Here is a 12414-nt window from a genome sequence, read left to right on the forward strand (position 1 = left end):
CTATCCCTACGTTAGCTATAACCTGTATCACAAATCGGCCTTCACACCCTCCCCTCCTTAACCTGACTCCTGTCATTCCCACACTGGACTCTATCCAAACCCACAGCCACAATTTCTTCTTTAAACCCTGCTGTCCACTTGGCTTTAAATGTTCATATGCATTTTTCTCGTCTATAAAATAAATAGAAAATTACACCAAATTTAATATAACCAGAGCTATCCCAGAAGGATATTTTCATATAAGTTAAAAAAATACATGTAAATCTAGAATACTATTCAACCTATATAGCGGTCACTTGCTCTGGCAGTTGTAATACTGGAAGCTCTGATCACCATAAGGGGTCCTGGAGAACCAATAAATGCAGAAGCATTATTTTCCTGAAAAAATGAAGCTCATCAAACATGCTAGGAGGCTGAAAGGGAAGAGCTAATGCATGAGACTGGCCAGTCACTCAGTACTTGTATCTCAAAGGCCTACTACATTTTTAAATAAATTCTTAAGGTTCAAATAATTTTTAAGGTTTAATCAAACAAGAAAAGTACTTACTCCAGAAGAATATTATTCATATCCTGTGTAAAGAATTTTTTCCTTCCTTCTTCATCAAAAAGTTTGGCAGCCTAGAAAAACATAAGATTGACAATATAACCATTAATAAACACATTATTTGTTTCCATATTTACTTACTAAAGAATAAATATTCACCTTGGCTGGTGTAGCTCAGTGGATTGAGCTCAGGCTTCGAACCAAAGCATCGCAGGTTCGATTCCCAGTCAGGGCACATGCCTGGGTTGCAGGCCATGGCCCCCAGCAACCGCACATTGATGTTTCTCTCCCTCCCTCTCTCTCTCTCTCTCACTCTTTTTCCCTCCCTTCCCTCTCTAAAAAAAGTAAATAAATAAAATCTTAAAATAAAAAAAACCCATGTTTGTTCTGTTCTATCTAACCAGGCTTCTAAGTCACCTTAAATAAATGCATAGAGGCAATTTAAAAAATAAATTAAATAAATAAATAAATAAATAAAATATTCTTTGCTTTGCCTTGGCTGGTATGGCTCAGTGGATTGAGTGCCGACCTGCGAACCAAAGGGTCGCTGGTTCGATTCCCAATCAGGGCACATGTCCCTGGTTGGGGGCACACAAGAGGCAACCACACACTGATGTTTCTCTCCCTCTTTTTCCCTCCTTCTCCCTCCTTCCCCCACTCTCTAAAAAATTAATTTTTTTTAAAAAGAATCATCTTTTTGAGGGTGGGATTATAATTTCCTTCACTTTGTATCTTCCGTACCCGACTTAATACTGGCATAAGGAGGCAATTAAAGAACGCTGAAACAAAATTAGCATGTCCACCATTCCTATTATGTCTGTATTGGATTTTTCTCAATCTCGTTAAATTCACAAAATTATAAATACAAGATTTTTCAGTGTTTTGGAAGTCTTGTGTCTTTTATTAGTTCTTGCTGTGGCCTCCAAAATAACAGAAAGCAGCTGTCTCAATTGCTAGAGACATTACTGCCTACACTGTGTCTCGTATGCTATACTTCATACCCATCACCAGGTGAAAAACTAGTAACAGCTGATGACACTAGTATTATACCCCCACTGTACAACCAGGAACCTAAACCTTGCCAGGGTTATATGATGTTCCCAAAGTCACACTGCCAAAATGGCAGACCCCAGACTCAGACCAAGAAGCTTTCTGACTTCAACTGTGTCAACGTGGCCCCCTGTGCAAACACCATAGGCATGCTGCAGCCAGTCTGGGTTTTACCTAATTACATACCAATGACGAACACATAAGCCAAGGTTATTTTCAAGGTATCAGCAAAATTAATTCAATGAGCTCAAGGATATTTTCATTATTATGTTTGTCACTTTAATCACCTAACCAGAAACAAATTTTCCTGGGGAAATCACAAAGGATAGTTTATCTTGACTTCCACAAGATGTGAAACATCAAGCCTGATCCAATAATCTGAGCACATCACGTGCTGACTCTGTCCACTTACCAAGTTACTTGACAATTTTATGTGCTGTAAATAGAAGAGGAAACTTTCTGAGATGTGCCTCAGAGACTCTTAGAAGGGATAAAGACTGGGTGTGTGTAGGAAGCAGAAATCTAAGAAGAAAGCCAGAAGGAAAACTAAACCTCGAGAAAGGGAATCAAAACAGCCAAGAGGCTAAACCACTGGGAGAATGTTACGATGTAATAAAAGGATAGTGCAAACCCCTTGTCAGACACCAGCATTTTAGTGAAGTGAATTCTCATCTCCTGAAGAAAAAACACCACCTCGTATTTCAAAGAAAAAATATGGAGAATTCACAGACATCAGTAAGTGAAATGAATCTTTTTACTGACAATTTCCTACTGAGGGGTTAGGAAGCAAATGTGTTTATTAATCCTGGCATGACTACTACAGAGACAGATGACAGTGTTTGGTATTTGAAATACGACAGAGCTTTACAAGATTGAAACACTCATTACTAACCGGTTTAGTTTATTAAATGAGAATGAATGGCATATAACAGAGCAGAGGGAATGTACACAAACTATGGAGCTCAATGGTCCTGCCTTTGTGTACCTTTTGTTCTGAGGTGGGTCTCTTGCAGACAGCTTATATATGGGTGTCGTTTTCTTATCGATAGATAAGTATTTATTGCCATTTTATTGTTCAACTATTTGCCTCTGTTTTATTTTCTTCTTCTTCTTCTTCTTCAAGCAAACCCTTTAACATTTTTTGTAATACTGGTTTTGTGGTAACAAACTCCTTTAGCTTTTTCTTGTCTGAGAAGCTCTGTATTTCTCCTTCAATTCTAAATGATAGCCCTGCTGGGTAGAGTAGCCCTGGCTGTAGGTCCTTGCTTTTCATCACCTGACAGATTTCATGCCAATTCCTACTGGTCTGAAATGTTTCTGCTGAGAAATCAAGTGATAGTCTAATGGAAGCTCCCTTGTAGGTAACTAACTGTTTCTCTCTTGTGCCTTTTAAGATTCTCTCCTTGTCTTTTAGCCTTGTCATTTTAATTGTGACATGTCTTGGTGTAGACCTCTTTGGATCCATCTCGTTTGGGACTCTATGCACTTCCTAGACTTGTGTGTCTTTTTCCTCCACAAGTTAGGTAAGTTTTCCATCGTTATTTCCTCAGATAGGTTCTTGATTCCTGGTTCACTCTTCCCCTTCTGGTATCTCTATGATGTGGATGTTGTTACACTTCCTGTTGTCCTAAAGCATTCTTAAATTCTCTTTATTTTTAAAATTCTTTTTATTTTTTTGCTGCTCTAGTTGGGTGTTCTTTTCTATGTTGCCTTCCAAATCACTGATTCTATCCTCGGCTTCACCTAATCTACTGTTTATTCCTTCCAGTATATTATTTATCTCAGTTATATTGCACTCTATATTTCTGACTGGTCCTTTCCAATGGTTTCTGTGTCTTTTTTCATGCAGTTGAGCACTCTTATAATCATCACTCTAAACTCTGTATCTGATAAACTGCTTGCCTCCATTTCATTTAGTTCTTCTGGAGAATTGTCTTGTTCTTGCATTTGGGGGACCAGTTTCTTTGTCTTCCAATTTTGGCTGCTTCTTTGTGTTTGTTTCTATGTGTTAGGCAGATCTGCAACGACTCTGGTGCAGACCTATGTCGGACACTGCCTACGACTGGCTCTGGCCAACTGGTGTGGAGCTATCAGCCATCACAGCCGTGGCTCCCTCTGTTGGGCCTGTGGGTGCACAGAAAGAACCAAACTTCGAACCAAAGCTGTTTTTTATCAGCGGTGGGCCTGAGGGAGGGTCGGCTAAGTCTCAGAGCTCCCAGAAATCTGCCTTAGCCTGCAGGCTTCCCATTAGGCTTAATCACTGTGTGTGCTTCCAGCTGTGCTCCTCGGCATCCTGGCTTAAGCTCCACAGGGTGGAGCAGAGTAATTCCTGTCGGTGGTGCTATTGCTTCTTCCCATTCTGCCACTTTGGAAGGGAGTGCTCTGCCTGAAAGAGATGGCTTCTGCAGTATGGGGGATGACAGTAGAGGGATCATGGCAGCTGACCCTTCAGCTCTCTCCCTAGAGCCACCAACCCTGGACATAGCAGCAGTGCAACGAGTACACACTACAGGCATTTGTGAAATACACAACAGCTATTATTAGCAATTACATGTTAAACAACCTGGAGCACATCACTAGCACCTTTTAAACCTTAGAAAGATTTGAGGGACGGGGCAACTGGGGAATAGCAAAAAACACATACTTTGGAGTCAGGTAAGCCCTGGTTCTTTAAGTTCTGCTTCCATCAACTTAATCAGTTAGACTTCACCAAGCTATTTAACCTGCCTCTCAAGTTTCTCAGCCATAAAAAGAAAGCAATACCTACACTTAATAGTTGGAGTAGTTGAGGAAATTAAACTAAAAAACTTTCTAATTAGCAAAACTGTAGATTATACTCTCTCTTTGCTTATATGGTTAATTTCCCCAATGTTAACTAATATGCCACATGATAGGACAAATTCAGTATTTGTGTAGACAATTTAGTGCTATTTTTTGTTAACTTTTTAGGACTTTTGCATTGGATTAGAAGTATAGTCCTGGAACAATTTTACTTACAAAGTTCTTTCCTTATACCTCTTGGCTATGGGGTGGGCCAGATTATATATTTTTTTCATTTAATTCACATGCCATCTGGTTTAACACCTTAAGATGGTGGAGCTGCTCATGGTGCTGCTTCATCTGTGTACAAAAGGACCAATGCCTGGTCTGTACTGCCACCAAGACGGTCATCGTACAAATGCGTATAACATGTGTATTATGTATACATGCAACAGGTTCCAGGGCAGGCGTATATTTTTATTTAGAGGTATTTCACTTTTCCAAGTTTTCTTTATAGTGTTGTGGCTATTTTCTGTTGTTGTATTTTTTTTCCTCCCCTGATTCTGTCTGGCACTTCAAATTGTAGTGTCTTCATTGTTAATTAAAGAAAACTCTGATTTTTTAAAAAAAACTGCAGAAGAATGAAAACAAAGGAGGAACAGGAGACAATGAAACAGAATAAAAATAAAGTGACAGAAATAAAAATCAATTATAACAACTGTAAGAAAAATTATTTGCTGAAAGAAAAAAGACTTAGATGAAGTCAATAAACACATTTCCATTTAGATGCTATCTGCAAGAGAAAGAACTAAAAATAGAGAAACTGAAAAAGGTTCAAAGTAAATGATGAGAAATGCTTCATCATGCAAAAATAAAGAGACAGAAGTCAACAGCAAAATCAGACAAAACCTAATTCAAGGTGGAATGCACCTTCAAACTGTAAGCATCCCCACAAGGATCTAGCCATCAAGAATCTTACCAGCCAAACGACCTGGCACACAACTAAAGCAAAAACAATGGTAAACACAACTTACAACCTAAGAAACACTGGGAATGAGATAGTTTAATGCACTTCTCTTAAGTCCTAATGAAGCACCTTAAAATAAAATAAAGAAAGGTACAGGGGAACTAATTAGTAAGTTGTGACCTCAGTAAAATACATTTAAGAAGAAAAAAAATAGAAAAATTAATGGAATTGAGAAATAAAATCCACAGGCCAATTGTTCGAAAAATTAGATAAGTTTTGCACTCCCCTAATCAGATATTTAAAACTTAGAAATAGTTAAGAGAAATAAATATGACAAAGATGGTTAATAAATTTTAAAATGTGATTTAAATGGATTACTACAATCCTAGAAGAAACTGGAGAACAGTGCATACATTACAATTCCATTAACAATATTTTAAATAATAATACAACATTTACAAATGCATACATGGATTAAAATCCAGAAAAATAAATAGTAGTTTAATAGTGGTCTTCTCCATTCTCTTATGGGAGAATCTTTTCCTAAGTATGAAATACATTTTGTGCCCTGGCTGGTGTCACTCAGTGACCTGAGCACCAGACTGTGAAGCGAAGTGTCTCCAGTTTGATTCCCAGTCAGAGCACATGCCTGGGTTGCAGACCAGGTCCCCAGTAAGAGGGCATGTGGGAGGCAACCACAAATTTACGTCTCTTTCCCTTTTCTTCTCTGACCCTTCCCCTCTAAAAATAAATAAACTAAAAAAAAAAAAAAAAAGAAATACATGTTGTATTGTGAGTCATATTTTTATAATTAGGAAAAAAAAAGAGGACTAAAATATGGCACGAATTCAGATAAACATGCTAATTGGCACTATTTTAAGTCAAAAGAATCTCTCCCTGAGATTAAATGAAAAAATATGACAATAAATTGAATTTGCACTAAACAAAAGAAAATTATGAATCTAATTCAATCTGGAGAAGGACCAACTGTGACATGGCAAAACCTCCACTCTTAAGTCCATCCTAGTAGGGATATAATGCATGCTTACTAAAGCTGCTGATTGGCTGGAAAGGATTAGCTGGTAAAAACAAACAGGTATACTTCTGCAATGTTACTAAGTGCTCCCACCTTCCCACTCTTTTTTTTTTTTAATCCCCACCCAAGGACATGCTTATTGATTTTGGAGAGAAGGGAAGGGAGAGAGAGAGGGAGAGAAACATCAACATGAGAGAGAAACATCAATTGGCTGCCCCTTGAACCCATGACCTTTCAGTCTACAGGACAATGCTCCAACCAACTGAGCCTCACCAGCCAGGGCAAACTATTTTCTTTCCGTGACTATACAGGCCAGTGAATACTATATTTATAAAACCTATGCAGAAAAATATAAGGTGAAGTGACATAATAAAATAATCAATTGCATCCATGTTGTAAGTATAATCATATATATTTCTGCTTAAAAGCAAAGGCTATGCTATGCTATCAGCTGATTTCTCAGCAGGAAATTTACAGGCCAGAAGGCAATGGCCAGAAATATTTAAGTGCAAAAAGAAAGGAGCCTACAGCCCTGATTGGTGGGCTGGGCATCATCCGCAAACTGAAATGTCACTGCTTGGGTTCCTGGTTGGGTTGCAGGCCAGGCCCCCTAGTTGGGGGCTTGCAAGAGGCAACAGATAGATGTTTCTCTCCCACTCTTTCTCCCTCCCTTACCCTCACTCTAAAAACAAATTAAGTCTTTAAAAAGAAAAAGATAAGAAAGGAAACAGAATATTATATATACCCTGCATGGTTATCATTCAGAATTGAAGGAAGGATAAAGTGTTTCTGAGAGAAGCAAAGACTAACAGAGTTCGTCGCCACTAAACTGGATTTATAAGAAATGTGAAAGGGATGGTCTGTTAGGGTATGAACCCACCATCTTCTCAGATCGCCGGCCACCTGAATAAAGCGCCTATAAAAAGTCAAAAAAAGAGAAAGAAATGTGAAAGGGTCTTCTTCACATATAAAAAAAAAGGTCAAGATCAGAAATAAGAAAATAGAAGGAAAAAAAATGTCACAGGTAAAGGCAAATACAGAATTAACACAGCCACTTAAAAAGCTAATTTGGAGGCTAAAAAACAAAAGTAGCAAAATTAACTATAACTTTAATAGTAAGAGATGAACAAAACAAAAAATATATGACATCAAAAACAAGGTATGGAAGGAAAGGGGTGTGAAAATGTAGTGCTTTTATAATGTGTTGAACCTGAGTGCCAACCAGATTAGACTAGACCGCTACAGATATAGATGGGTATGTATGACCTTTGTGGTAACTACAAACCAAAACCAAAACCAAAACCAAACCCCCCACAAAAATAACGAGAAAAGAACCCAAAGAAAACACTAAAGAAAACCAGTAAAACAAAAGGAAAGAAATCAAGAAACGAAAAAGAACTACAAAAACAACCACAAAAAACAATTCATAATGGCAATAAGTACATGCCTATCAATAATTACTTTAAATGTAAGTAGACTAAATGCTCCAATCAAAAGACACAGGGTAAGTAAGCCCAGGCCGGTGTGGTTCAGTGGCGTGAGTGCCAGCCTGCAAACCAAACCAAAGACCCAGGGTAGCTGAATGAATAAAAACCAAGATCCATCTATATTCTGCTCACAAGCCACTCTCTTCAGATCGAAAGACCTACAAAGACGGCAAGGGAAGCAACAGAAAAAGACACTGCATGCAAAAGACACAAAAACGAAGCTGTGGGGCAGTATTTACACATGACAAAACAGATATTACAATGAAGACTGTAAAAAGAGACACGATAAATGGATCAATCCAAGAAGATATAACACCTAAATATACAAAGCAAATGTTAACGAGCACAAAGGAAGAAATAAACAGCAGTGCAGGATTAGTGGACGTTATACTCCTCTAACATCATTAGGCAGACCATAGAGACAGAAAAGTAATAGAAAACAATGATACTAAATGTTACATTACACCAGTTTAACTTAACAGACATTCCTAGAACATTTCATCTAAAAACTGCAGAGTACACATTTTTTCCAAGTGCACATGGAATATTCTCCAAAACTGATCACATGCTAGGCTACGAAACAAATCTCAATAAATTCAAGAAGACTTAAATCATATCAAACATTTTTTCTGACCACAAGGACATGCAACTAGAAGACAACTACAAGAAGAAAACTGAAGCCGGGGCCGGTGTGCCTCCACTGGTTGGGCGTCGTCCCGCAAACTGAAGGTAGTGGACTGATTCCCAGTCAGGGCATACGCCTAGGTTGCGGGTTCAGTCAGTGGGGTGCATTCGATCAGGGCACATATGAGAGGCAACCAATCAATGCTTTTCTCTTTCTCTTTTCTCTTTCCTTCTCTCTCCCACATTGATGTTTCTCTCCCTCTCTTTCTCTACCCCACCTCCATTCTCTCTAAATAAATCAAGAAGCATGTCCTCAGGTAAGGATTTTAAAAATCTGTTTAATTTTAAAAATTGGAAAAAACATAAACACATGGAGACTAAACCACCAACAGATTAAAGAGAAAATTCAAAAATAGTTTGAGATAAATGAAAATGAAAACACAACTCCCCCAAATTTATGGGATGTAGCAAAAGCAGTTCTAAGATGGAACAGCTATACAGGCCTACCTCAAGAAACAAGAAAGATCCCAAATAAATAACTTAACTTTACACCTAAAGTAACTAGGGAAAAAAACCCAAAACTCAAACTAAGTAGAAAAAAAGAAATGATAAACATTATAGCAGAAAGAAATGATTTAGAGACTTAAAAAATAGGTAAGATCAATGAAACTAAGAAAAGTCAACAATATCAACAAACCTAGAGCCAGACTGGTTCATCAAGGAAAAAAGGGAGCCCAAATAAGTAAAATCAGAAATGAAAGATGAGCACTTAAAACTGACACCACAAAAATACAAAGGATCATTAGAAAATACTATGAACAATGACATGCCAACAAATTGGACAATCTGGAAGAAATAGATTATCTTAGAAACATACAAACTTTCAAGACTGAACCAAGAGGAAACAGAAAATCTAGACAGACTGATTACTAGTAATAAAATTGAATCAGTAATCAAACACCTCCCAACCAACAAAAGTCCAAGACCAGACAGCTTCACAGACGAATTTTAGCAAACATTTAAAGAACAATTAATACCTATCCTCCTCAAACTCATCTAAAAAACTGAAGAGGAAGGGACACTTTCAAACTATTTGTACACAGCCAGCAAGCATTCTCTTAATACCAAAATCAGACAGATACTACAAGAACAAAAATTGCAGGCCAATATCTTTGATAAGCATAGATGTAAAAACTGTCAATGAAATACCAGCATACCAAATTCAACAATACGTCAAAAATATTATATACTACAATAAGTGAGATATATGCAGTGGAATCTGTGTTCTCCAACTTAATTTGTTCCAGAAGGCTGTTTGATTTCAAATTGTTCGAGATGGGAAATGTTCAAGAGCCGAGGTTTTGTTCAACAACCAAGACATTTTTCCTGTGAACAACCTGGTTGAGAACAGAACTGTTCGAGGAAGGATGCATTTGAGAACCGGGGTTTGAATGTACCAGAGATGCCAGGCTGGTTCAACAGCCACAAATATGTCATCATGATGCACCACATCAACAAAACCAAGGCTAAAAATCACATGATCAGCTCAAAAGATGCAGAAAAAGCATCTGACAAAATTCAACATCCATTTACAATAAAAATTCTCAAAAAAGTAAGTATAGAGAGAACTTACCACATCATAGTATAAGTCATATATGACAAACCCATAGCTAACAACTTAATGGTGAAAAGCTGAAAGCTTTTTCTCTGAAATCAGGAGCAAGACAAGGATGCCCACTCTCATCACTATTATTCAATACAGTACTAGAAGTCCTAGCCACAGCAATCAGACAAGAGAAAGAAATATAAAGTATCCAAACTATAAAGACAGCACTAAAACTGTCACTATATGCAGATGACATAATACTATATATAGAAAACCCTAAAGATTCCACCAAAAACTTATTAGAATAAATAAATTCAGTAAAGTAGCAGGATACAAAACTAATACACAAAAATCTGTTGCATTCCCATACACTAATAATGAATGACCAGAAGGAGAAATTAAGAAAACAATCCCATTCACAACTGCATCAAAAACAATAAAATACTCAGGAGTAAATTTAATGAAGGATGTAAAAGATCCATACTCTGAAAATTATACCACACTGGAGAAAGAAATTAAAGAGGACCCAGATAAATGAAAGGATATATCATGCTCCTGAACTGGAAGGACTAATACCATTAAAATGTCCATACTAGCCCTGACTGGAGTGGCTTGGTAGATGGAGTGCTGGCCTGAGAACCAACGGGTTTTCTGGTTCGATTCCCAGTCAGGGTACATACATGCCTGGGTTTTGAGCCAGTTCCCCAGTGTGTGTGTGGAGCGGGGGTGGCACATGAGAGGCAACCACACACTAATGTTTCTCCTCCTCTCTTTCTCCCTCCTCTCCTCTTTCTAAAAATAAATAAAGTCTTAAAAAAAAAAAGGTCCACACTAGTCAAAGCAATCTACAGATTCCATGTAATCCCTATCAAAATATCAATGATATTTTTCTCAGAACTAGGAAAAATAATCCTAAAATTTATATGGAACCACAGAAGACCATGAATAACCAAAGCAATCTTAAAAAGCACAATGCTGGAGGTAACACATTCCTGGATTTCAAACAATATTACAAAGCTATATCATAACGAAACAGTGTGGTATTACCACAAAAAACAGATACAAAGATCAATGGAACAGGCGACAGAACCCAAAGATAAACCCTCACTTACATGGCCAATTCATCTATGACAAAAGAGTCAAGAATATGCAATGGAGAAACAACAGTCCTTCAACAAGTGGTGCTGGGAAAACTCCCAGATATGTGCAAAAAGGGGAAAAGAAACTGGACCACTCCCTCACATCATATACAAAAATAAACTCAAGATGGATTAAAGATTTAGATGTAAGAACTGAAACCATAAAATTCCTAAGAAAAAAGATAGTAAACTCACCCCAGATAAATTTACAGATTTTAGAGAAGAGGAAGGAGGACGGGAGAGAGAAAAACATCTGTGAGAAACCCTGATCGCTTCCCTCACATACGCACTCCAACCGGGGACCAAGCCTGCAACCTAGGTACGTGCCCTAACTGGGAGTCAAACCCACAACCTTTTGGTGTCCAGGACGCCTCTCCAACCGAGCCAATGAGCCAGAGCTAACATCTTTTTGGTTATGTCCTCTAGACCAAGGGAAACAAAAGGAAAAATAGACAAACAGGCCTGCATCAAACTAGGCTGCACAATGAAGGATGCCATCAACAAAACAAAAAGACAACCTACTAGATGGCAGAATATACTCGCAAATGATATACCCAAGATGCAATATGTATAAAGCATTCATACAACTCAATACCAAAAAAAGAAACAATCTGATCAGAGACTGGGCAGAGGACATGAATAGGCCTTCTGCCTCCAGGGAAGGTATACAGAAAGCCCTCCAGGGAAGGTATACAGAAAGCCAACAGACATATATAAAGATGTGCAGCATCACTAATCATCAAGTACAAATCAAAACCACAATGAGATACCACTGCACACGAGTTTGAATGGCTGTTGTCAAAATGTTAACAAATAACATATGCTGGACGTTGAGATAAGGGAGCCCTTGTACACCGCTGGTGGGAGTACAACCCAGTGCAATCCCTATGTAAAAGAGTATGAAGATTCCTCAAAAAACTAAAAATAGAACTACTGTATCACCCAGCAATTCCACTTCTGGGTTATTTATCTGAAGAAATTGAAAACACTAATTTAAAAACATAAATGTATCCTTATGTTCTTTGCAGCATTATTTACAATCACTAAAATACAAAAACAACTCTGGTGTCCATGGAAAAGATAAAAGGGATGAGGTGTGTATATATACAGGAATATTACTCAGCAATAAAAAAAGAATAAAATCTTGCCATTTGCAACAAAATGGATGGACTCAGAGGGAATTATGCTAAGTGAAGAAAGT

At 37.8% G+C, this 12414-nt stretch overlaps 1 protein-coding gene across 4 annotated transcripts in view; it reads right to left on the bottom strand.

Moving 5' to 3' along the window:
- The window catches only part of UBN2 (ubinuclein 2), a 74893-nt gene that overhangs the window by 36117 nt on the left and 26362 nt on the right, over positions 1-12414 (bottom strand). For all 4 annotated transcript variants that reach the window (XM_045855782.1, XM_045855780.1, XM_045855781.1 and 1 more), the window contains one exon: positions 548-618. In XM_045855782.1, the coding sequence (XP_045711738.1) occupies positions 548-618 (71 nt within the window). The remainder of the gene's footprint in view (positions 1-547; positions 619-12414) is intronic.

Source organism: Phyllostomus hastatus, unplaced genomic scaffold, assembly GCF_019186645.2.
Source record: "Phyllostomus hastatus isolate PE091 unplaced genomic scaffold, TTU_PhHast_1.1 phas_scaffold_114, whole genome shotgun sequence".
Classification (NCBI taxonomy): Eukaryota; Metazoa; Chordata; class Mammalia; order Chiroptera; family Phyllostomidae; genus Phyllostomus; species Phyllostomus hastatus.